Source organism: Hydractinia symbiolongicarpus, chromosome 3, assembly GCF_029227915.1.
Source record: "Hydractinia symbiolongicarpus strain clone_291-10 chromosome 3, HSymV2.1, whole genome shotgun sequence".
In the NCBI taxonomy this organism is placed as follows: Eukaryota; Metazoa; Cnidaria; class Hydrozoa; order Anthoathecata; family Hydractiniidae; genus Hydractinia; species Hydractinia symbiolongicarpus.
The window spans coordinates 11,357,045-11,383,760 of NC_079877.1; the positions used below are offsets into that span (position 1 = coordinate 11,357,045).

At 33.5% G+C, this 26,716-nt stretch overlaps 4 protein-coding genes across 4 annotated transcripts; 2 read left to right on the plus strand and 2 right to left on the minus strand.

The window, feature by feature from the left end:
* Positions 1 to 346: 346 nt before the first annotated feature.
* LOC130635712 (uncharacterized) lies at positions 347 to 7,302 on the minus strand. The gene is made up of 5 exons (XM_057445152.1): positions 6,833 to 7,302; positions 6,482 to 6,608; positions 6,245 to 6,277; positions 4,465 to 4,593; positions 347 to 2,101 (listed from the first exon to the last, which is right to left on the minus strand). Exons 1-5 carry the CDS (start codon positions 7,175 to 7,177, stop codon positions 1,614 to 1,616), a joined length of 1,122 nt encoding a protein of 373 aa, XP_057301135.1. The 5' UTR covers positions 7,178 to 7,302; the 3' UTR covers positions 347 to 1,613.
* A 3,641-nt stretch (positions 7,303 to 10,943) lies between these two features.
* On the plus strand, positions 10,944 to 12,299 carry LOC130635412 (uncharacterized). The gene has a single exon (XM_057444743.1). It carries the CDS (start codon positions 11,690 to 11,692, stop codon positions 12,209 to 12,211), a length of 522 nt encoding a protein of 173 aa, XP_057300726.1. The 5' UTR covers positions 10,944 to 11,689; the 3' UTR covers positions 12,212 to 12,299.
* A 2,670-nt stretch (positions 12,300 to 14,969) lies between these two features.
* Positions 14,970 to 15,338, plus strand: LOC130636832 (uncharacterized). Its single transcript, XM_057446681.1, has one exon. It carries the CDS (start codon positions 14,970 to 14,972, stop codon positions 15,336 to 15,338), a length of 369 nt encoding a protein of 122 aa, XP_057302664.1.
* Positions 15,339 to 17,483: 2,145 nt separating this feature from the next.
* LOC130635713 (uncharacterized) lies at positions 17,484 to 24,530 on the minus strand. Its single transcript, XM_057445154.1, has 5 exons — positions 24,053 to 24,530; positions 23,309 to 23,435; positions 21,746 to 21,778; positions 18,850 to 18,978; positions 17,484 to 18,625 (listed from the first exon to the last, which is right to left on the minus strand). Exons 1-5 carry the CDS (start codon positions 24,395 to 24,397, stop codon positions 18,135 to 18,137), a joined length of 1,125 nt encoding a protein of 374 aa, XP_057301137.1. The 5' UTR covers positions 24,398 to 24,530; the 3' UTR covers positions 17,484 to 18,134.
* Positions 24,531 to 26,716: the final 2,186 nt, after the last annotated feature.

The window sequence follows — 26,716 nt, forward strand, 5'->3', positions numbered from 1 at the left end:
CACGCATAAGCTGGTATATAATGGTCAAGTATATTGTTACAAAGTGTTCTTATATATTTACATATTGATTCGTATCTCAAAAACTCAAAAAAACTGTACGTGCTTAATTAAATAAACGCAGCCATGAATATTCCATATACCTTATTCCAAAAAAATAAACGAGGCATAAAGTTATCACGACTTTCGAAAAATTACCTTAATGAATTACCTCTTATTAAAGGGAATCGGAGGTATAAGGTAGGATGTTGGACTTATAGAGCTAAAAAGTTAGTTAAAAACGTCTTATCGTTCTTAATAAGAATTTCAGATTTAATTATGCTGTCATCAGTAATTGTAGACCTGTTAAGGAAATTGCATTTAAATTCAATCGATGCATAGATATCATAAAGGTGAATTGATTACCATTAAATATATTGCCATAATGACACTCATTTGCTCGTCCCAGGTCTCTTCATTTTTTGCTGATGAACCAATGGCTTTTTAATATAAGTTCAATACCTCGAGTCCCCTTTAAAGTATAACGTAGATATCCATGACGTTAAAGAACATTAAAAATTAACTTAAAACCTGTAATAAAAATATAGGTTTTTCACACACATGCATGTTGTGAGATTAAAGCAAAGAAATATCCTGATACGGTACACTAACCAACCTTCATTAAGGCAGGACCTAGGGCAATTGATACTTTAGCTAAACCTTTTGAAGGACAGAAGAGAAACTGCTAGTGAATAAACCTATTCTCAGAATAAAAGGACCATATTTCCTGATTCGCGTTATTTTACTGCTTTTTGCAAGTAAGTTGAGCTAAGTCGTGCTAAGTTGTTATAAGCCTTCGCATTAAGTTCTTATGTTTTCATTTCGTAACCGTTCATTTTGTACCTTGTTAATTTTCTGGATAAGGTTGTATATTCAATGTCACAGAGCGAAGAAGCATCAATTGACATGAAAGAGAAGAGTCTGCTTTTATTCAAAATTCATATTCTGAAGGACCATGTGGATCTATGATAGAGGGGCGAAGGGGAAGCCATAGATTGTAGGCATAAACAATTTTATTTTCTAGCTAAATTCAGGACCTTTTTGAAATTAGGTTCACACATTCTTATCAGAGCACTATTGCAAAAGAATGCGTGCAGCAAAGTGTTTCGTAATTCGAACTAAAAGTGTATGCAAATGTATATCTATATAATAATACGAGACGTACGCAATGAGGTATTAAAGGGCGAACCCGTAGATTTTACCACGGTCCACTGACTATTTTCATCAATTCAAATTGAATGAGATTTATGTATGGTAGCTATATTGCGTACTATTTCGTTGGTACATATATGTTAAAACATAACAATCTTTGCATAAATGTTCGGTGATTTCCCACTTTTGATCTAGTTTGATTTGTTGTAAGATCATCCATTAGTCATTTTTGCATAAGTTATCAATTTTTGCATAAATTTTTAATTTTTGCATAAATTAAAGGTTAAACTTAAGATAAATTAATGTTAAATTGAAAGTTCTTCCAATACGAAATTTCGTTTCTTGACTTTTTATGTCGTAATTAACTTATTTTTAATGATCTTTGTGTTTCATTTCATATCGCTGTTCTAAGCAATGTGCTTCGTTTAAATAACCCATATTGAATAAGTGTCGGTACTTTTATATTCACCAATGTGATTAAAACATCCGTATTTATGATCTTCCACACTATATCCTTTTGTTGCATCTGATGCATATCGAACAACCTGGTTGTATATCCTGGATTCAAAGTCGATACCTTCTGTTGACCATTTCTTTCCTTTCATTTCTTCACAATCTAAAACACCTGTTACGATTGTTTTACAAGAATTAGGTATAACATTTGATTCACCAATGAAATATTTTAACATGTTTACCACATTTTTAGTGGGAGTATCCATTGTTAAGATATTTTTATACTGATCGCCTTCTGTACAAGCAAATACAAACCGTTTAAACCGAGTGAGTTTGTAAAGAACGTTTAACACCGTTGTACTTATTCTGATTTGTTTTCCTTGAATACTTGATAGCTTTGTAAGAGTTGAAACGAGATTTGGTTCGCCGTTATTTATTTTTGCTATACGTGTACGTCCACCTAAAAAAGAACACATTATAACCTACATAGGGCATTTAGGCTAGCGTAAATTAACATTCGAGTAACCGCCATGACTTTTATTAATGACTTATAAACCGTTTTGTCGGGCGCTACGGGAAAGTAGCGACTAAGGTTGGGACGTCATGGACCGAACGCAGTCAGGTCCATGCAAACAACTGGAGGTTACTGTTTTCCCACGCAGCGCCCGGCTAAACGGTTTATAAGTCATTTAGTACCTGGTAGCCTAGTAAAAACATGGAAATTAAGTCTAACTCTTTCAAAAAAAGATTGATATTTGGATGAAAAATAAAATACATGTCTATGTAGAAACCATGTCTTCTGACAATAGTAACTTTAGACCAACTGAAGGAAAAGAATTCTTTTCTAACACAGTGGAAAAATTCTTGTAGTTCTGTTTTGAAAGTGTTTAAATTTGCCGTTGATGAAGTGGTTGTGTTTGTTGTAAAGTTAAACGAAGAATTGTTTAATTTAACCAGAAATAAACGAAAAAGATGTAGCTAGCTAGATACGTCACATTGAACTTATTTTTTTAAAGAAATAGTTGATGATAATTCAGGAGTAATGTTAGGTGAATTTATTTTATACGTTCGAAAACGGTGAGCTTTGTAAGCTGCTTTGTCGCTTTTAAAGGTATATTTTTTATGGCCACTGTGTTGCTTTAACAAAAATCCTTGAAGGTATTACTTAGCATTCTTCGTTTTTAGAGCCTGTTGGCCAGTTTGAATTGATCTATTTCATCGTACTCCCAAAACAAAAGCTTAAATCAATTATTTTAACACATTTTATTTGGATATTTTACAGCATTCAAATTCATGAAAGTTTATTTACTTTCTTTGTTTAGATTTTAGCGGTCGCTACAGGAAGATATAGCCTGCTCACGTAATCAATATACATTACACTGCCAAGTACTAATTGCATTATATAACCCGACTTTCTGTTTTTGAGCCAAATATGGCCTGCAGGATAACAACGGCGGGCCATAAAACTCTAAGGATTAACGACAAGGATTTTCAATTGTTTCCAAAAAAAGACAAGCGATAAAGCATTACCCACCATAGATAAAAATTTGCTAGTAATAGTAGTTTTGCCGGATCTGCTGGATTTTCTCCTTCCACGAAAAGTTAAATTTGATTTTTTAAGAATTCTTACGATTATCGTCTTTGCTTTGATAAGAAGCTAGACGTATTTTGCACAAGTTTTATACTTGCTAGAAATGTTTATCTATACTTTTAAACAGTTATGTTGAACACTGTAGTGTTTGCCTGGCTTCATAAGTCAAATCTAAAACCACCTGAAAGTGCTGAGGAAGCTAGTTAGCTAGTTAGCTGGTTTGCTACGGCAGTTAGTTAGGTGGTGAGGTAGTTAGTTGGTTAGTTAGCTAATTAGTTAGTTTTCTAGTTAGCTAGTTGGTTAGTTAGTTAGCTAGTTAGCTAGTTAGCTAGTTAGCTAGTTAGCTAGTTAGCTAGTTAGCTAGTTAGCTAGTTAGCTAGTTAGCTAGTTAGCTAGTTAGCTAGTTAGCTAGTTAGCTAGTTAGCTAGTTAGCTAGTTAGCTAGTTAGCTAGTTAGCTAGTTAGCTAGTTAGCTAGTTAGCTAGTTAGCTAGTTAGCTAGTTAGCTAGTTAGCTAGTTAGCTAGTTAGCTAGTTAGCTAGTTAGCTAGTTAGCTAGTTAGCTAGTTAGCTAGTTAGCTAGTTAGCTAGTTAGCTAGTTAGCTAGTTAGCTAGTTAGCTAGTTAGCTAGTTAGCTAGTTAGCTAGTTAGCTAGTTAGCTAGTTAGCTAGTTAGCTAGTTAGCTAGTTAGCTAGTTAGCTAGTTAGCTAGTTAGCTAGTTAGCTAGTTAGCTAGTTAGCTAGTTAGCTAGTTAGCTAGTTAGCTAGTTAGCTAGTTAGCTAGTTAGCTAGTTAGCTAGTTAGCTAGTTGGGCCAGTTGGTTGGCTAGTGGGCTAGTTGGCTAGTTATTCAAGATAAATGTGTATGTAGTAATTGACATAAGTCTTCTATTTTTTTAATTTTTATGTGTACCCTTGTATAGCATCAAAACTGCCATATTGTTTGTTTTCATTTTTTTGACTTGCCAGAACAATTTTGGGCAGCAAAATTGATAATCCATTATTTCATTATTTAATCTGTTATATACTAATGTATATAACAGATGAAATAATGCCTTACAAAAGCTAACTTCACTTCTGGCTAGCCATAATCCTTAAAGTGAAATACCACAGAGCCAAAATTATCACAACACTGGTGTACTAAAGGAGGTGTATTGCAACATGTACAGCAAAACTTTTCTTTACACCCAGGGAACGTTTCTCTTAAGGTTCTTTTTAAAACAAACAACATTCTAACCTCCTGAACATACAACACGAACAATTCTCCAATCACGCCAAGGATAAGTATCATAAGCTACATGATGCTGAAGTTGGCCAAAATATTTTCGTAAACTCTTACAAGATGCATTCTTCCCAGTAAGGATATCTACGATGAACTCATAAATAGTTAACAAAATAAGTTGGTGACCGAGCAAGTGAGATAATTGTCGCTAAATGCGCCTCTCCATAACGTGTGGAGATTGCAGTATGAAATGCGACTGTTAACATAGGAACAATTCGCAGGGGCGGTGAAGAGTGTTTGGCCAGGAAAGAAATGTTTGATTTTAGAACTCTGCTTGCGTTAATTATTAAAAATATTAAATGAAATTGACCTACTAATCCCTTTGCAAAAAAGTTCATGAGAATGTGCGTATGTAGGAGGAAATGCACATACCCCTGTGTTACCTCGACCCTCAGACGTCAATGCTTAAAAAATAATCAGGAATACCACGTGAAAGTGTACCTCCCGATCAAAAAAGTCGAGCCTTATGTTTAGAATATATCAAAACCGGCGTAAAAGTGTTTTAAATTGCCTGTGGTTAGGTATTAAAGAACACAAATATTACTGTACCAGACGACTGCAAGCTTTGATGGCTATCGCCTATTCTAAAATGACGATCAAAGGAGATATTATCTACGTAAAATCACAGGACCAGAAATCGGCAAAAAAAGTTCGGCAAAAGTAATTAAATTAATATTTTAAGAACCTGAGTTTATCATACCCTTAACGTGTTACAAATGAACCGTTAAAAATATTTTTTTCTCAAAGATTAGTTATTTCACAAAACTTTACGGTTTTTGTTTATTTATTCTTTGTAACAACAACACATAACACAGTTATTAGACACTATATTTTGATCCTATACTTTTTAAAGGGACAAGGCAACTTGAAGTCCAAATAAAGTCCAAATAACTTACATACTTACTTACTTACTAAAGACGAAAATTTTGCCAAAATTCATTTTTTTTATTTGAAGCTTTCTTCACAGGAATAACTTTTATGTTCGACGTTTGTAGCGTATGATTTCCGAAATAATTAAAAAACCAGGAGTGTCTATTTTTGAAAAAATTTAAAAAGGAATTTCAGTCTCTTAGTAACTTAAAAGCTTTTCAAAAATTTTACCACTGAACCTCGTATTCTAATAAAAATAACTTTTCATATAAAAAACCCCCGTAAGCCATTTCAAAGAAGTAAGGGTTAGTTCATTGCGAGATGAAGGTAAATTTTATTTCTTCTTCGGCGAATTATGCTGCTTTTATACAACGCAGCTGTTATGACTTGGAATGTGCCAATGTAAGCATTTTTGTCTCATATTAAACATGATGGCCAAAAAGGAGCTGGGATAGGAATCTTAAAGGTGTAAGTTGAAATTTGTTTGAACCAATAACACAATTGTTAGCAAGTGTTGCCAAATATATTATTATTTTGTTTAATGTAACTATATTCTAGCTAAGAAAAACTTTTGATCGGCATATAGTCTGTAGTAGAAACGCAGAGGTTAAAAAAGAAACTGTTACCATTCTTATTAAATCGTTAAAAATATCTGAGATCCTAATAATTTTGCATAGATGGATATCCGGCTATCCATAAGAAGTTCGAAATATGTGCAGTAAAATTAAAGTCACAAATCAATTACTAAAAGATTTTCTAATGTTTGTTACGTGCTTCGTGCCATTGCTTAAACTACCGAAAAGGTTGAATCTTTGTAGAGGCACTGCTCATGAATGTACTTTTACATGTAAAATATGACAAGTACCTTCTGGTATGGTAGTGTTATTGACCAAACCATCTACAATAAGAATATATAACAGATTACAACAAGCACCTATTGACATTATGCAAGACTTTTAAAATCAAATTTATAGCTTTAGCGAGGGAAATGTAAAGTATACAACAATTATCTTTAGACGTCAATGAATTTGAAAAAAAATGCTATTTTCAGCTTTTTGTAAGTGACTGTTAGAAAACATACTGGAGGGAAAAAAGCCTTCACCTGTCAAATTGCAATTTTTACCATAGTAAGGTGAAAAACACCATTTGCAATAGTAGGTGTTGTTGTTGAAGTTTGGAATACACACACTTCCATGTTCACATATCATTGGATTCATTGTACACATGTTCTAAAATGAATAAGCAAGAATCTCAATTTTCAACTTCCTTGAGTTAGCTCTCTAGTGAAGCTCTTTTGGTGCCATAGATCGCATAAGTTTTGAATATTATATTAACAAGGTTATTAATTCAAAAACAAAGAAATGGAATGACTGTGAACAGCATCCAATTGACTGAATTGTCAAAGAGTGTTAGGATTTTTCTCCCATAGTTCTAAATAAACCATAAAAATTACCTGTGTTTCATAAAAATCGAAATCAACATGATCCATGGTGTGGTAATGATTGGTATCAAGATTTCCTTTGAACAATCCACAATAAAATGGTGGTGGTGTATTCTTACGTATAGCAAAGGTGTTACATTCTTCTGTACTTATGCATTGAGATGCACACTGAGCTTTGGTTTGTACTTTTAAAATTTTAATTTCAACTCCATAAATTGTGACATTTTCATGTTTTTTAAAACTTGCGTATGTTGCTGTCAATGTTACATTGTTTGGAAGCTCGACTACCTTAACATTTGCATGCGTATGAATTTCATTCAACGCAAAAAGAATTGATGATACTGAATAGAGAAGCATGTTGTTACCGTTTTGCGTCACTTCAACCAATTGCTTTCAAAGAAACTGAAGATAACGATGACTTCACACGAATTAAATGTGTTTAGGTTACTACATTGGTTTTCCGGAGTTGAAACATTTCTTCATTTCTTAGTGACAAATACACAAATCATTCTGTATGTACATAGATTTTATAAAATATGAATGATCATATACTACGAATAAGGTACATTGAAAGTTTAAGAATTTAAGAAGAATACACTTCTTCACTACACCTTGAGTTCCAATGTTGTCATATCCTAGTAACAAATACACATTTCTTTCTCTGTGTGTTTAAAATTTTACGTGACATGAATTATTAAAATATATTAAATACTGCTGTCGGTTTAAAAGTTAATGAAAAATTGATAAATTTAACGTAATCAGTGCAAAGCATGTTACAACATGAAAAAGAAGGCTTTTTAAAGAAGCACTTCAAAACTAAAAGTAAAGGCTTTATCAGATGAAAATACTGGGACCAGATTAAGCAGGAAGAAAATACGTGTGCACGTATTTTTTTAAAAATAGCAGTTAACAAAATACTAAAAGAAAGAACTAAGCCAATCACTGTTTTCAATATTTGGTATAATTTTTGTTAAAATCTGATTTCTGTCTCAAGGTTTAAAAATGTTGAATCAATCTTGAACAAACTTTGTACTTGTTATGTTACTTTGAACAAAAAAAAATCTTTTAAGAACAGATATACAACTATATAACTATGCGTTCATTTCCACCATGTTGGTAAAACATCAACCATTTTTCTGTCAGAATTAAAACTTTTGGCATTATAACCGCCAATTAAACCCGTCGCTTCTTATCCGAGCTGCATCTATTAGCACCATTTCGAGAAATTATTGCGATATTAAGCTAGAGATTTTATTCTTTCTTAGTTTCATATAGTCTTCTCAAAGTCTTCCTTCCAAAACTAGTGTTTTCTTTATAGGCCTCATATCATGTTGAAAACAAACATTATATAATCTATATTATAATACCCGTATACGTCTGTCCGTCCGTCCGTCTGTCTGTAACGCAAAATGGTAGCTTAGCTGCGCAGGTAGTGAGACGCCCTCAATGCGGTATAAAAAGGACGGGCGAACCCGTGGATTTTTCCACGGGCTAACGACTAGTTATCATATAATGTCACACCTTACGAAGTTTAAGTTAAAGTTTTAAGCGTACATCACAATACTCAATAGGCATCATTCATCACATTTTTGATAAACAACAGAATACACCACCAGTACTTTATTGTAACATTTCTAAATCAATATCATGATACCAATGAATACTACGCATTTTGATGACGGGGGTTATGGCGTTTCTTGTTTATTCTCGGCCTTTTCGTTATTAAGGGATATTATAAGGAGTAATTAGTAATTATTAATATTAAGATTTTTGTGTCAGTGGTCCTTTTTATGTCACGATGGTTGCGATGGGTATGTACGCATGTGTTCATGTTTGTGTGTCCTTGTAGACGTATTTATTACAATGCTGATATTTTTATTCCATTGTGATGTGCATAACTACTACATTTTTATTTAAAAATACGATCACTCTGATCCTAAAACTTAAAAACTGATTAGTCAGGCGCTATGAATTTGACGCAAATCGAATTTTCTTGGGAAGTTAATATAGCCACAATGAAATATTACCTTATGCTAGCCGGGGGACGTCGAAACACTGGGTTAAGCTACAAGTAAACGTGTTACCCAGCGTTGAACACCAGGTGTAGTATAGCAATTAATAAGAACTGTAAACTGTCCCACACATTCAGATGGAGTTTCAAGTACAGGTATGCAAGGTAAATCGAGTGAAGTGCACACAACATTATGATGTGTCAGGTATAATATCTTTTTGATATAAAAACCTTCCTGCACATTTAGCTGAAATAAAAACAAGCATTTTTATTTTCAGAAAAAATGTTCCCGGTGAAAATGAATGGTACTATGGGCTGAGCGCTTAGGACAGGTAAACAACGTTACACATCCATACAGGTATAAGCACCTTTTCCAAAAAACTTTATTGCAACTTCGATTAAGTAGAAACGCAGGAAACAGCCCGTCGTAACACTTGGCTAAGCGCTTAGTACCGGTACACCATGTTGCACATTTGTATAGGCATATTACCCTGTTCGAAAAAAAATACATCCTAACTTCAGGTTAAATACACAGTGTGCGGCTTAAATAATCACTTAACAATTTTGTTTTATGAAAAAATTTTTAAAATTTATATAGTGCAACTGTGGCGAGAGAAACTTCAACCGTTTTATCTGGTTCCAGTGCCATTGCTGTTGCTTATACGCGGAATGTATTGCCTAAAACTCCCAATACTGTTTTTCTTCTACATCTTATTCTAGAGAGCCTATATAGTTCAAGATCCGATTACGATCAATAAGATTAGATTGTAGAAACGATTTCATACAATGTTGTACTAATGGAAAAGCGTCGTATGCAAGAAATACGTTGGAATTGGTTCTTTGCATTGATCATACCTCCATTGAGGGTCGTCAGATTTTGGTAACAGAACCGGATCTGGTAAATTCAAGGATTCATTTTCCAAGGCTTTAAGAAGGCTGAGTTACCGTACACACCACTGACACTGATATGTCCTTGACAACCGACGTCAACAAAAAAAATATAATTGTAATCAACTATCGCTATAAACACAATGCTGAAAAAACTTTTATAATTGTAGTAATCGGATCCTGAATTATTTAGGTGCAATATCGCGATAAGTTTGCCGTCTGCTGCACCAAAACTATTGGGAAGCTGCAAACGTTTTTTAGCAATACGTTTCCATTTCTCTTTAGTAGTTAGTGGCTATTAATATTCTGGTTTTAAGCACTCGTATATTACTCGACAAACTTCTGTAAAGACCAGGTAAAAATACGTATTGCCTGTTGCTAGGAAACGTAGTGGAACAACAAGTCTTTCCTCCGCAGTGATGGTTTTCATATGTTAGTTTCCTTCTTAGCAGTTTTCAGAGTGACTAATTCCACCAACCGCTGAAAAATAGAACCCTTTTGTGCAAATCCTATAAATGCATTATTCTTTGAATCACGAGGACACTAGCCTATCTTATCGATCCCGAACTTACTGCAGAAGAGGTCCATGGACATGAATTGATTACGTATTTTGTATATTTTTAAAAAACAACCTCGTTCCCGGGGGAGGGGGGGTTTATCGTTGAAATCAATCTCATAGACATTTTCAGATACTGGACAATGTTGTATTAAAAGGGCTACGAAACGGCTGTTGGTTTTTTAATTTAATGACTTACAGGAAAGTCGAGCTAATGACGGTGGAAAAGTTTATGATCACTAATGACAAAAACAACATTTTAAATCATCTTAAATATAATATTGAGCATCTAAATATAACTCAAAATAACGGAAAAGTTCCCTACATATATGGATATCCATAATTTATTCAATATGAATAATTACCTTGCTTTTAACTGAAACCTTCTTATAATATAAACTTCAAACCTTTTAAACTACCTAACTAGCTAAATCCATTGAAATTTTGCATAAAAACATAATTTTATTGTACATAAAGCAACAAGGTATTAATTACTTTCTTAAAGCTAGTAACATAGCATTTTTTAACAAATACAGCTCCTCGTGTTATCTCTGTTTCCTCGTCAAAACAAACTGTTGATTTACTGATATTTAATATATTTTGCTGACCGTAACTTATTTAACCGGCAAAAAAAGAATACTGAAGAAAAATTAATCTTTTTTTTAGAATATAAAAATCATGAAATTCATCATAAGCAATTATTTATTCATAAACAGATCGTATAGACGTCTATATGGTACTAAAGTGTGTATAATTTCTTGCGCCTTGACCTTTTCAGTGGTCCGTTTATTACACGCCATTTGTAAATTGCAGGGATTGAGCTTTTTGAATCGTTTCGCGCCTTTAACATTTTAAGTTTTAACTTTTTACAAAATATAAAGGTTATGTTTCTTATTTTATTTTTGCGTGCAGAGGATCAATGCTTATACACTAAAACCATGTATTTTTTAAACGAAGCTTTCGTCCGGAGTGATAAAAATAGTTGATATAATTTTAAAGGATGCAGAAACTTTTTACGACCTTATCGCACACAGGGATTTCTTAAAATTTTAATCAACACGTCAGAGTTTGGGTTTATTCTTGACTAGTCTTTCTGTTCTAATTACCTTGACGAACAATTTGGTTTAAATTTTATCGCGCCTTACTCAAATACACAATTTATGAAGATGCAAGTGGCCCAACTAGAATAGAATTTATTTTCGGTGTAGAACAGGCCTTACAGTAATAACCTCAGTATCACGTTGTCACGTGATTTTATGGAAAAGGGCGGATTTTCAGAAAATTCAATCACACGTCGATTAGCTTTCAAGTATTCAAGGTCACGCAATTGCATTAAAAATGGACGAAACTTCTAATAATAACATGGAGGAACCTGTTATCAACAGCCAATCTGCCCCCACAAACGCTAAACGGAATGGAACAATTTGACCTAATCAGAAGCTACCTGGACAAAAGGTTTATCAAACAGAAACAAGAATTCGAAACAAAACTGCAACAACAGAGTATACCGAAAAACATAAAGGTTTCAGCTAAACCAGAATCGTCGAGACAATTTAAGTTTAAAGGTAATCAAATCCAATTCGAATTTAACCAAAAATTAGTGGAAGATTTGAAAGATGTTATCGACCTTATCAAAGAAGGTTCTGTATCAAGATCAACAAAACGTTTAGCAGGAATAAAACTCGAAATCACGAAGCGAAACAAGCTGATAGAAATGGCGGATAGATCACCAGCAGGATGGGCCACTGTAGAAGAGTACTTGTCTGATGAATTAGCAAGCGATTCAGATGACGAAAAACGGATAAAATCGGCTGAGTCAAAAGCACTGGCAAAAAAGAAAGCAAAGGTAAAGCCAAAGTCCTTCTACCCTCCACTTTTCAGCCCTATGCACACCCAACTAATGTCCTCGTCGCCACCTATGCCAAACCATTTCTAATCACAAAGATACGAATTTCCAAGAGAACCATCTCAACCGTCTGGGAGCATCGGCAACCATAACTCATCATATTATTCCCAATCAACGTACAGATTCCATAGTGCAAGATGTGCTTCGGTTGTGGCAAGACTGGACACAGGAGACTGCCCAAACGTTATCGGCCATAAGCAAGTCTAAAGAAAAGACAATAGATAAGTGTTTAAATTTTGATAACAATGTAAGAGATGAGGAAACGTACGAGTTTTGTCTAAGTAGAAATACGGCTGGAACTAGAGTTAAGGGTAGGCTTAAGAAAAACTTAAAATATTGGCAAACCATCGGCTGTAATACGACTATTCTCAAAATTATCAAGGAAGGCTATACTATTCCCTTTTTCACGACACCACAAAAACAAACTTTTTCTAATAATAAATCCACTATAAAAAATTCGGAATTCGTCAATGAAGCGGTACAAAAGCTTCTTGATACAGGTCGAATTAAGGTAGTGTCTTCTGCACCACATGTTGTAAATCCCCTTTCAGTCAGTACCAAAGGAGGAAAAAGTAGACTAATTCTCGTTTTAAGGTATGTAAACCAGCACATTTACAAAGAAAAAGTTAAGTTTGAGGATTGGAAGGTGGTAAGGGAAGTTCTAACTGCACAAGGGTACATGTTTAAGTTCGATATAAAGCAGGGCTACCATCACATTGATATTTCAGAAGAACATCAGAAATTCTTGGGGTTTTCATGGGTCATAGGAGGAAAGGACAGATACTTTGTTTTCACAGTATTACCGTTTGGGCTTTCTCCGGCCCCGTTTATTTTTACAAAAACAACGAGAGTTCTTATAAAATATTGGAGAGAAAATATGACAATATACAATGTTTTTGGCACTAATAAGAATTATAAAAAAGCAAAACAAGATGCCCTATTTGTTCAAAAATCTTTACAACTGTCAGGTTTTGTAGAAAATGTAGAAAAATCAGTGTGGGATCCTAAACAGCAGTTATAATGGTTAGGTGTGTCGGTAGATTTGGAAAAAATGGAGTGGTACATTCCAGAAAAAAGAATTGTTTCAGCGAAAAACTTAATAAACGATATTATTATACGCCTACCTTACACAAGCGCGAGAAACAGCTGTGTGGTAAAATTATATCTATGAAAATTGTAATGGGGGCAATTGCACAACTAAAAACAAGAAGATTATATTCTGTCATTGAGCAGGCATTCTCCTGGGATGCTACGCTAAATATAGCTAAGTACCCCCATGCGATTAAAGAACTATTCTTTTGGAAAAATTACCTGTCAAAATATAACATAAGCAAACTGTACGATAATTCTACAAAAACGATTGTTGTAAATTCCGATGCTAGCTCCACTGGGATGGCAGCACATGCGATGCATAAAAATCAACAGAGAATTGCATTTAGACAGTTTCTGCAAGAAGAACAAGAAAAAAGCTCCGCTTGGAGGGAATTAAAAACTATGGAATACTCACTGGAGTCTTTAAAAAGCATTTTGATAAAACAAAAAATCCTATGGAAAACGGATAATTTTGCAGTGTCAAAAATAGTAAACGTGGGAAGCCGAAAAAAATGATCTTCAAATTATTGCTGAAAATATATTTTATATGTAGGAAGAAAAGAATTGACCTAACGGTAAACTGGGTTCCAAGGGAACATTTAAGATTTGCTGACACTCTTAGTCGTATGATAGATCACGATGACTGGCAAGTAAAAGAAGAGCTTTATAATAATTTGAACTAACTGTGGGGCCCTTTTACTGTTGACAGATTTGCTGACAACGACAACAAAAAGATATGTCGGTTTTATACAAAATTTTATTATCCCAATACAGAAGGAGTAAATGCGCTAAATTACGATTGGAAAGGCGAAAACAACTACATAGTACCTCCAACAAGTCTTGTAGGAAAAGTCTTAAAACACATAAAAACTTCGAAATGTAAAGGTGTAATTGTGTTACCTTATCGGCCTTCTGCTTATTTCTGGCCACTCTTGTTTTTAGAAAACAAAACCGCAATCACAGACAGAAAGGTTTTTGGTGACCCAAAAGTATGTGTAACACAGGGAAAAAATAAGAAGTGTTTCATTGGCAGCGAGAAATTCGTTTCGCCAATACTAGCTGTCAATTTGGATTTCAGCTAAAAATGCCACAGGGCAAAATGCGTCCGCTGGGACCACAGGGCACGAGTACTGGTCCTTGAATAAGAGCACAATACTATACTCTGAAAGTTCAAGTAGAATCAAATTGTCATAACTTTCTCCCTTTTAGACTTTATCACAAAATACTTGAAAATTGAAATTGAGAATGAATCTTTAAAACATTTGGCTACTGAGCTGCCAACATATATGTCATTTTGTAGAGAGGAGAATACCCTGAGGAAATATCAATCGTCGTTCAACATTTGGGAACGCTGGTGTAAGTCTTTTAAAGTGTCAATTACGCCAGCCAAACCAACCACTATTGCGTTGTTTATATTAAGCGCAGTTCAGTCCGATTGGTCTTTGTCAAAAATCGAAGGTGCGTATTATGCTAAAAAGTTTTTTTTCATCTTCTCGGAGGGTACGAAAACCCATGTGAAAATCCTATTGTTACTGAAATGCTTGAGGCTTCTAAACGAATTCTTTTGACCAAGAAAAATAGAAAACAACCTATTACAATTGAACATTTAAAGTTATTGCACACAAATTGAAAAATGCAAAACTGACGTTTACAAAGAAGGAAATTGGATTTTTATTAGTAAGACTGGAAACGAATAATGTCCAGTCAAAAATCTAGTGTACTCAGAACTTACAAAGTTAACGGACGAGAGTTCAGAGGAGTTTATTTTAGAGCAGTTACTGTGACAAAATCTAATCCGATTGGAAGTCTGAGAAAAGGAAAGAGCTTATCATACACAAGAATGAGAGAAATACTCCTAGAAGAGCTGGAAAGTATCGGTTTAGAAAAATCAAAGTTTGGCCTACATAGCCCTAGATCCGGTGGTGCAACAGCGGCTGCAAATGGGGGAGTCGCAGACAGGCTATTCAAACGACATGGGTGTTGGAAATCGGAATCAGCCAAAGATGGACACGTGCAAGATGATCTCAACTCGTTACTTTCAGTCTCAAAAGCATTAGGTTTTTAATATGATATGAAATTCTTAGTTTCTAAGTTAGAAGGTTTTAATACGATAAGTAATACGACCAATAACCCCTACTTTTAAGTACAAGCTAAGACGACTCCGACTCTCAAACAACTTGTTTTTATTCTGTAAGGTCTGGCTACGAGAAAATAAATAAGGTTAATCTCTTTCAAGCAAAGCGAATTAGAAATTAATAGAATTTATTTTTGGTGTAGAACAGGCCTTACAGTTTTAACCTCGGTATCACGTTGTCACGTGATTTTAAGCAAAAGAGCGGATTTTCAGAAAATTCAATCACACGTCGATTAGCTTTCAAGTATTCAAGCACCCCCCCGCCCCCATCCACCCTAAAGTTAAGGAGAAAGTTTATTATGCCACTGTGCAGGCAAAAATTATGTTAAGGGTACTTTTACGAATATGTTATAATTTTTTAGTGTGCTTTAACAGTTTTGTGAGAGAAATAATGATATTGTGGTTTTGCAGAGTATTGTAAAGTTTTGTAGGGAAAATTATGTGACGACCTTTTAAGCTAACTAAGACGAATCCTCTTCTCAAACAACTTGCTTTTATTCTGTCAGGTCTGGCTACGGGAAAATAAATAAGGTTAATTTCGTTTAAGCAAAGCGAATTAGAAATTAATAGAATTTATTTTCGGTGTAGAACAGGCCTTACAGTAATAACCTCGGTATCACGTTGTCACGTGATTTAAAGCAAAAGGGCGGATTTTCAGAAAATTCAATCACACGTCGATTAGCTTTCAAGTATTCAATTAAACGCAGTTTTTTATTGATCTAATAATATCTGAATCGTTATTACATCGACATATTTTTTACAGAAACGCGTACACTGATATGTTTCTTCGTTATGTGTGATTTCAAACCGACCGTGGTTTCTTGTTGCTGTTAATGTTAGCTGCAGCTTTTATTGTATTATTGATTTGGAAAAAGGTCTAAAGTTTATTGATTCATTAAGAGGTATGGTATACATAATTCATTCTTAAACCTGAACTAACTTCACAGACTTCGTTACTGGCTTAAAACCAATTTTACAACGACAGCTTTTTAGTGAACCTAAGCAATAATTTTAGAACTTTCTTAAATACTTTTCCACAGAAGTTGGTACGCGTAACTATTTTTGGCATGATGTGGCAAGGAGAGCTTGTGTTTATTGTGGAACGATATTTTCATGATCTTGTCAAAAATCGCGCTTCACCCTTAATGTTCCATGTCATATTTTTATCTAAGGGCAGTGTACCAAGACTTAGTCTATCAAATTGGCGCTTAACGACAAGTAACCCAACTTGTATCTTTCATAATAGACGTTTTTTCTCCAAATAGGCAAGAAAGGGAATGAAAACATAACAAATAGACAAATGGACAAAGTACAATAAAATTCCGATGATCTAAGGCTTGAGGCCAAATTTATGTTCGGTTAGTACCGTTTGTGACTCCAAATAGCAGTACGCCTGTCGTTTGAGATTTACCGAAGCACAATGGCAAAGAAGAAGCAAATTGAATTTTTTTACCAATTTCTTACAGCGGCTTTTATAGCGTTTGTTAAAATTTTCCAACAACAAAAAGCAGTGATGGTGCATTTGGCTTGTGATCATATGGTTTCAGGTTCCAATCACTACTGAAGCGCTTTAATTGTAATGTTTTCAGTCCATTTGTTGCCATCTACTGACCGCTAAAAAGCAGTTATAAGTATATACAGCAAAACTATTCTATTTTTGTTTGTCTATTTCTTGCATTTTCGAATCCACCATTATGTAGGTAGACCTAATTCAGAAACTTTAAGGGTAGAATGTGAATGTTTCTTGATTGTCAACACGGGATAGCATGATTAAAATTACATCAACGTAAGAAAATTTTACGACCAAACCAGAATTTCTCAAAGTAACATCTCGTTTATCATTTTAGAGTATTTGTGAGAATAAGTTCTATCAGAATTCTCTGTTGGCTGTTTTAAAAGTTAACTCTCCCTGCAAAATCCTACCTAAAGTAGAAGCTCAAGTCCTTAATAAAGCCAAATGGTAAATCATGGTGATTAGACTAAAAGCTTTTGAAAGTACATCCTAATATTAAAACAGCGAAATTCGTGTAAACTTCTAACATTAATATATTTTTATTAACAGGAATAAAAGATAACTTTCGAGCAATAAATAGTGCATTTTTTTTCTCACAATATTAGCTTTAAATAAATAATAAATCATAACATATACCTTAAAAATCGATAGTACCTTACGTATATTTTCCACATAAAGCGATACAACTTAAATAGGCCAACCTTATGTATTCGCACAGCAAATAACACGTTTAGAAAATGGAGGGTCAGATTACCTTCGTGCTGGTAAAGGCTACAAAAATGGCTGACAAGGAAAAATGAAATAAAAATAAACTCTCTGAAACGATCAAAGCACTGCTTTTAATTTTCTGAATAAAACTTTTCTCTATAAATGTTGAAAAGCTATCCCTTACAGCAACGCTCGATAATGCCGATAATGATAATAATAATCAATAGTGTTCGATAATGCTTGATAATTACTTAACAAATATTTGTGCACAGAATATATATTTTAAATAAAAATAGTAAAAAATGGAGTTATTTTTTTCAAGCTTTAAATTTTCATGAAGTTAAATACTCCCAAATGATCCTTGTCATGGTACCTGACGCAAAAGATATCGATACATTCGTACAATAACTTTTTTAGCTTCGAAATGTTAGCGATAAGTATGTTTTTGTGCAATGAAAAATCCAAATAATATTAACAATAATTTTGTAATTTGGCTTGAGCTTATTTTAATTTACCCAAATGCCATAAGCATCACCAGCTTTGTATTCACCAAATTTACTATGGCATCCATATTGATCATCTGCCATACTAAATCCTTCTGGTACATTTGAGTCAAATACAAAAATCTGATTGTATATTCTTGATTCAAATGGGATACCTTCTTTCGACCATTTTTGATTTTTCATGTTTTGGCAACTTTCGTACTGGAAGAACGTCCCGCACGAATCAGGCAAATCATTTGATTCACCTATAAAATACTTTAACATACTTACCACATTTGTAGAAGGAATGGGCGATGTTTTAAAGGCTTTCGCAGTTCCATTGTAACGGCAAATGAACTGAACACGTTTAAAACGAATGAGTTTATAAAGCATGTTTAATGCTGTTGTGCTGATTCTATAAGTTGAAGTGTTCATATCTGAAAGCTTCATGAGGGTTGAAACTCCTTCGATGCCATCCTGGTTTGCCGTTATGTGGCCTACTTGTTGGGAACCATCTATGGCAAGAAAGAGAAAATTGTAAAACGTTAATATGCATACCACCAGTGATATGCAAAACTGTCCGTCATATTTTGATTTAAAATATTTTGATAAAAATGTAGAACATATTGGTAAGGCATCGTGAGGACGTTTTCGTGTTGCTCCCGTTGCTTTCATTTTATAAGTGGTTTGATTATTGGAATGAAGTCATTAATTAAAAGTGGCAATGAAATAACTTTACCTGATTTACAAATTACAACCAGTTTCCTGTTATCCCGCCAAGGGTACGTGACTACAGGAGCATACGATTTTGGTGGACCAAAAAATTTTTTCAAACTCCGGCAAGACGCGTTTTTTCCAGTTCGAATATCTATGGCAAACATTAAGTATTACCCGTTAGACTTATCCACTTACAATCAGTTTTTAAATTAATAAATGTTAAACTTGTGAGAAGTATCATGTACAGAAATAAACACACAATCCATTTAAAAAATTATTTTATATTCACAATGAACTTACTAAGCAGCCATGCTTTTATAAGTTAGGCTTCTGAAGATACTGGTCTGGATCTTAAGTTTCGGAATGCATGATATAACGTGCATAGGTTGTAAATTTAACATCTGTTGTGTCTAATTTTAAGCCGCATTATAATAACTATTATCAGGGTATTCAAAAATTGTAAAAAATTCTGATTGAAAACGGAAGTCATTTTCTTATATTGCTTAAGAATTTATCATTTCCGTCAAAACAACCAGTTCAGTAATGTTTAAGTGCCTTAAAACCAAGTTTTTCGCGCGATGACCCGCCGCCAAAATCCATATTTTAAAGCTTTGTCCAATGCCTATCAACGTCGCTGACTGTTCTCGTTTAAGGAGGTTTGTTTTCAAGAAACAAAATTTAAAGTGTATCTATATGTATAAATATTTTTCTTTGTTTCACGATTACCAATTATTTCATGCCCCACGTTCTAACATTTCACCTACGGTTAAAGGAAGGAATCAGATAATGTCAGATAAGGTCTCCTGCGTGTTGGTAAGTCATATACGTTTTCACTTTTCATCAGTATTATGCGTCTTAATTACATCTTAATTAGGTATTTCGTACCTCGATCTCTTTTTTTGGCTCGTACAGCCGCTGTTTCAACAACACTATCTTTTCCAGGCATAATTGTTTGTGATGTATCTTTGGAACCGATGCAATGACAAAAAAATTAGAATGAAAGAAGTACTGATAACTTGCTACATCACGTACGTAAATTGCGCAGACATTTTCTACAGATATTCTGATCGGCAGAAATGGAAAAAGCATAACAGAATTTTTTGCGGTTTTCAAAAGGTTGCAGACTCAAACCAGTAAATCGTATTCATTCCCTGGTCAATTGTTAAGACATTTGATTAAGAAAAATGCCTCTGAGTCAGTTGGAGATTGAAATGTGCATTAATTCATTAACTTGTCCTACATCGAAATCATTATATTTCAAAACTAATTATCCGACACAAGCACAAAATTAGTTGGCCATATTAAACGAAAGTTTGTGTAGTAAATCATGGACAACGTTATTGGGCAGTAAACGGCGGAGCAACTGCAAAGGTGTCTTGTACAGAAGACTAGTTGGTAAAAAATGCTTAAAAATGAAAATTGAAATGTTTTCCTTGAAGCACTTATGACAATCAGAAAACCCCGAATTCCGGAGTAGATCTCTTTGGACTCATGCACATTAAACAGGGGAGTCGGAGGCTGAGAAATTGCAGGGTGTTATTTATGAGTTTGACTTTAAGAGCAGTGCATCTAGAAGTTGTGGAACCATAATGTGCCAAGCTGAGGTATCAGTTACAAAAAAGGGGCCTCTGCAAAGGAGCAAGAAGACTCAATATTGAATGTGCATCACGAATCAAATGAGCCGTTTGCATCAAACCCTCCATTTGCACCCTACACTTTTGAAATATCAAAGAGAGTCGTGAGATTATAAGAAACCTCTTGATGGCAATAATGAAAGGTCCTCATAGACTCTCAACTTATTACCCTTTTAACGGAAGTCGAAAACATTTTAAGTAGTCTCCCACTCACTTAGGATTTCAACGACAACTATGAGGTACTGACGCCCTTCCACTTTTTAGGTGTAATACAACAAAGCTAATTTGTTACATGAAACTTCTTGACAATCAACCTAAACAGCAGGAAAGATTGGAGATAAGTTCAGATATTCTAAGAACATTTCTAGGATCGTTGGCGAAAATAATATCTTCCATGACCGACTAAAACAGGAGGATTAAACAAGATCTCAATTTAGATGACCTTGGACTTTCTGGGGATACTAATAAGGAGAGGAATTGATCTTTAGGACGCAAATGTGAAACATGGTTTTGTTAAAACGGTGAGAGTACAAAGGGAAAATGTATAATAATTCTAATCTATAGCCGCTGAAACATATTGGAGGATAACGAGATACCTTATAGAAAAGGGAATTTTCGAGCTGAAGCGCAAGAAACCTAATTAAGATATAGTTAAGTTTGTTATAGTTTGCATAGCAAAATAAAAGTCAAAGAGTACGGAGCTGTCGCAAAAAATTATTATACGAGTTCTTAGGCGAGAAAAATATTTTTAACATCTATCTCTGACAAAGATCTTCCCCGATGCATTCTTTTTTAAGCAATCAGGTTTAAACTACTTTAGGGAAAAGAGCTATCGCGAAGGGACAATATTAGCGTGTCAATAGAAAAAAAAACGCGAATGTTTTTACATAAACTTGCGTTTGACGATTTCCAAGACAAACTTATCGGTTAAAAAATTCTGGTGGTGAAATTGTTTAGTTCCCTAAAGGTGTTCATTTGCCGTCATGTGATCAGTAAAATGTTTTATCCGCGAAGCATTTCATAGAATTCAAGAAGAACAAACAAGTATTACCATAGTTGACGACGATCAGTAGAAATAAATAACTTATTTTGAAAATTGCCCACTTTATGATTTTTCAATAGTGAGAAATCGTTTTGCGTTTTGAAAAATGTTCGTGATTCAGGATTTAGAATTTTCCATGAAGTTCGGCGAAATTGAGCAAAACACCTGAAAAAATCCAAAGTTTCTAACATCAGAGTAATGCATGGGATTCCATGCAGTGCAAATTAGTAGCGGAATAATACCTTCTGGTATGGCATCTTTGGTCACCTTTATATCTATGAAAGAAAAGCAAAAAATGTAAACTTCTATATTAAAATAAACACACAATATTATTCCTTGTTTTACCATCTTTTAGAATTCGTGTATCCTTAAAGTTATTTGATTTTCCATTTATTTTGGATTATTTCACGGAAAAATTAAGTTGAACCCCTTGTTAAGTAAGTTCACTGGGCAATCAACAAGTTTTTAAGCCCTTTCAAATGAAATTAAGGCTTTAGGGGCGAACAATTTCCATCTTCTCTGATTGGTGCTTCGTCATGGATACCCTCGATTGAGATTACCTTATAAATGTGGTTAAAGACATAAACTTTGTAAATTATTGCTAGTTTTTTTATTGATTTCACCAATTATGCTTCCGACTGATTACACCCCACTGAAAGATTTATGAGGTATGTATGAAGACACACAAAGACTTGTATCGGAGCCAGGCTCATCTAAAAGCGCACGAAAACGGTTCTTTATACGACCCCTAAACAAGTAGGAGTTCAGAGAGTCAGTTAAGAAATGCGGGAAACCTATGAGGTTATTGTATTATAGATATGGTTATGAAATAGTGGTGTGAGAGAGTTGATGTACCTGTTAATTATGCCACTTGTCATTTTTAATTTTTTACCTTAATTTTTAAATTAAATTCTGGGGATATTGATTTTTAAATTGAATTTTAAATTTTCATTTTCACATTGAAAATCAAAATTATTCACTATTTTTTATTTTAAAATTAAATTAAAATTTAAAATTCTTGATTAATTTTGATTTTTAATTTGAAATTAATTTGAGCATCAAAAATCCTTAAGTAATTTTAATTTCTGATTAACAATTTGAAAAAAAATCAAGTGGCTGTAAGGGTACACAAACTTTTCAGATAATTTTAACTCATGCAGCGTTAAGTATTTGAGTGTTGACAGAACTCCTGTTTTTCCTTAAGTCCACGACGTTGTCCTGTAAAAATTCTAATGAGTAGAAGTCAACGAATCGACTGAGTTGATCGTGCCTATTGTATGTTTCATTTAGCGTAGTTAAAGGGGCTACGTAACGCATGTTAGTTTTCGACTTTATTGACTCACACGAAAGTTGAGCTAATGGAAATGGAAAAATTTATGATCACTGAGGACAAAAATAACAACCTAAATGTACTGTTATTTAATATATTTAATATATTTTACAGGCCGTAGCTTATTTTATTACCAGAAATAACAGTGAAGGCAAATTTTTCTTTTTTTAGAAAATAAGAATACGCGTTTCTTAGCTCCTTTAATGACGAAGCAAGGCTACTTTTATACAAGGAGTAAAAGTTCACACCTTTTTCTGTTTGCGTTGAAAAAAAAATATAAATGGTATTACTTTATCGTAAAAATTAATAAATAGATAAAGTTAAATCTATCCACAGCACGACTTGACAGCACTATTTCGGCTTGTGTGAGATTAATAAGATAAAAATAGAAGACCAGTCTAGCTGAGTAGTAAAAGTAATTTGGATCTTGAGTTATCAGGCTTTATTATAAAGAGATACCACAACGTATACGAACCTGTCAAATTGCAATGTTTACCATAGTAAGGCGGAAAACACCATTGGCAATAGTAGGTGTTGTTGTTGAAGTTTGGAATACACACACTTCCATGTTCACATATCAATGGATTCAACGTACACATGCTCTAAATTGAATGTATATATTTGTATTGTTGAACATTTTCGGTAGATTCATTTTCTAATCGTGGGCAGTAAGGAGTTAGGAGAACAACTAAACAGAAACTAAACAGAAAATAACCAACTTTTCTTTAAAGGATACTTAAAAAAAGACAGTTACCAAAAGACAACTGCAGCCTTTGATAGTGTTTTCATACTTAACAAAATTATTATAACTTAGAACAATTTTTAAAAATGATAAAAATTGATACCAAACCTCAAATTCGTTTTTGCACAGAAAGCGTAGTGTCTTCATTAGTGAACAGAGCAGTCAATGTAGTCAGTGCAGAAAATGACCAATAGACAAAGCATCTTACATGAACAACGCCTTACTTGCAAACGGGTACTCGAGACAACTGATTATAAGGATTAAAGAAAAGTCAGGAACAGAACTGATAAGAAAGATGACGGGGAGGAATTCAGAAGAAGTCAATCTATTGCTCCCATCTAGGTCCGCAAAAAGTCAATCACTTGAATTGATTTGATTCATGTTATTATCTCATTGACAATACATACATGGAACAAAACGATTTTTTTGGTAAGTCCTGCGTTTTTTTAACATATATTATAAAAATTTTCACTATACCTGTGTTTCATAAACATCAAAGTCGGTATCATCCATGGCGTAGTAATGATTGGTATCAAGATTTCCTTTGAACAATCCACAATAAAATGGTGGTGGTGTATTCTTTCCTATAGCAATTGTGTTACATTTTTCTGTTTTGATGCATTCTGATGCACATTGAAATTTCGTTTGTACTTTTAAAATTTTAATTTCAACTCCATAAATTGTGACATTTTCATGTTTTTTAAAACTTGCGTATGTAGCTGTTAATGTTACATTGTTTGGAAGCTCAACCACATTGACATTTGCATGTGCATGAGTTTCCTTTAAAAGAAAAATCATCAGCGAAACAAGATAGTGAAACATATTTTTTGTCTTTTTCTTTAATTTCCACAACAACTTCACGTGTCGTAATAGCAAAGAAATATTTTGAACTTTGTAAAAATTCAAATTTGAATTCCGAAATTTTCTCACATCTTATCGTAAGTCTTAAAATTTTAATGTTAATTTGTTATTATTTTTTCCTCGTAATGGTTTGTTTAACTGTCACTAAGATATAAAGAACGTCAATATTAAGAAGTCAATTGGGTCTTCGTAAATGTTTTACCATTTGGCTTTCTTCATGAATACGTCAATTCATCCTTTGGTTTTTAAGTTAGTTGAAAACAACGTGAGACACGTTTTAAAAACATGAGAATGTCAGAATATACGAAGTTAAAATTTAACTTTTAAATCTACAAACCAAAGCTGAATGTGCACACAACGCATCGAATCACAAAACATCAATAAATTTTGGTCCATACCTTATTTTTCGTATTTTTGCTGATATGGTCGAAAAACCAGAGAAATTTGACCCGTATTATTTGATTGTGGATTTGGGAGTAAATAATTTATAAACTGCAGATTCACAAATTGAATTTTAAACATTTCAAATTCAAAATTTTTGCTGTACCATATATTGTATCTTTACAATTCCACCTCTCCTAAAATTTTAATAAGTGCGGAATGGTTTGTTTATTTGTTACGAAGAATTAAAACATAATTCTTGTTCTGTTGTCTTGTCTAATTATTTTAAAAACTACTCAAGATTAAGACCCATTTTTTGCAACAATTTGGTATATGTTAATTAATATATGCCACATGGTGAATTAAAGCACTTTTTGGTCATAAATTAATAACTTCTTTTCAGAAAGCATACACCCAAAGAAAACATTATAGTGTACCGAACACATCTGCAAAATAATTATGAAAGGAAGTGCTCATGATATTCTTACAGTTATTGTCAGAAAGCTTGATAAGACAGCAAAAATTATAATAATTTAAAGTAATTAAAAAGATTCGAACATTTTTTAACTTCTTAAACGTAGATCTCGTCAAAAATACCCAAAAATACCCATACGCTTTTTAATTATTTCCCTAATTTCATTTGCGACTTAGCTAGCTAGTCGTATGGTCCGCAACAGCCAAACTCAATTACACATTGCTATTTTTCGATTTTGAATTAAACACTCGCCACTATTCAAAAGTCAATTCCTATAATTTTTTAAATGGCCTTTATTCAGCGTCAAAGTTTTCATTCTGGCTATATCAATATGAGAAATAAATATAGTAGTTTTGTTGCCGAGGTTTTTCTTATCTCTCGTTATAGAATTTTAAGTACAAAGGAAGCAATTTACTAAAATAGAAACTCAAGTAGTCATAGATAAACATTTTACTTAAAATTCTTTAAATTTCAATATAAAATTATTCGTAATATTTATCCAATTCATATCTCTCATAATATACTGAATACATACAGAATGATATGTTTATTTGTTACTAGGAAATGAAACACGTTTTTCAACTCTAAGAATCTAACTTAGCAGAGTAAATTTGAAAAAATATTTACTCCGTGAGAGTTTATTTCTATCTTTAGTTTGCTTTAAGCAATGGGTTAAAAGTGACGCAAAACGGTAACAAAATGCTTCTCTATTCAGTATCATCAATTCTTTTTGCGTTGAATAAAATTCATACGCATGCAAATGTAAATAAATTGATTTGGCATGGAAGAGCATGGAAAGTTGTCTAAGATATGTAGAAATTGATTAAAGAATTTGATGTCGTTATCCGCTTTGATCTGTTTTTTAAAATTGTCTTCTGTTATGATAATTTTGTTCAAGTACGTAAAAGGTTGCATTTTCCTTTGAATGCGTGTACCCTCAGGGCGATTTGATTTTTAAATGCATTGAAAATTAAAAATCAAATATAGCTAATTTTGATTTGAAATTGCCTTAATGGTACACGCATTTCTTTTATACCTGTTTTTCTTAAATAACTCTTGCAAAGATTTCTTTTTTTGCTGTGGTGTAGTTGTTTATTTTTTCCGATCACTGCAATAAAATCGTTACTGGCCATGACTAAAAAATAGATACCAACCATGATTAACACTACAATTAGATACATTCGTTTTAGAACATGTGTACATTAAATCCATTGATATGTGAACATGGAAGTCTGTGTATTCCAAACTTCAACAAAAACACCTACTATTGCAAATGGTGTTTTCCACCCTACCATGGTAAACATTGCAATTCCACAGGTTCGCATACGTTATTGTATCTCTTTATAATAAAGCCTGATAACTCAAATTCCAGATTGCTTTTACTTCTCGTTTGGACTGGTTTTTCACTTTGCTTTTACCAATCT

Coding starts and splice junctions, on each gene's coding strand:
- LOC130635712 (XM_057445152.1), bottom strand. CDS start 7,177: ATGCTTCTCTATTCAGTATCATCAATTCTTTTTGCGTTGAATGAAATT. Junction 6,278..6,481: donor TAAAAATTGCAATTTGACAG/GTGAAGGCTTTT, acceptor TTCTTATTGTAG/ATGGTTTGGTCAATAACACT. Junction 2,102..4,464: donor TCGTGTTGTATGTTCAGGAG/GTTAGAATGTTG, acceptor GTTCTTTTTTAG/GTGGACGTACACGTATAGCA.
- LOC130635412 (XM_057444743.1), top strand. CDS start 11,690: ATGGAACAATTTGACCTAATCAGAAGCTACCTGGACAAAAGGTTTATC.
- LOC130636832 (XM_057446681.1), top strand. CDS start 14,970: ATGTCCAGTCAAAAATCTAGTGTACTCAGAACTTACAAAGTTAACGGA.
- LOC130635713 (XM_057445154.1), bottom strand. CDS start 24,397: ATGTTTCACTATCTTGTTTCGCTGATGATTTTTCTTTTAAAGGAAACT. Junction 21,779..23,308: donor TAAACATTGCAATTTGACAG/GTTCGTATACGT, acceptor TTTCTTTCATAG/ATATAAAGGTGACCAAAGAT. Junction 18,626..18,849: donor GGTTGTAATTTGTAAATCAG/GTAAAGTTATTT, acceptor TTCTTGCCATAG/ATGGTTCCCAACAAGTAGGC.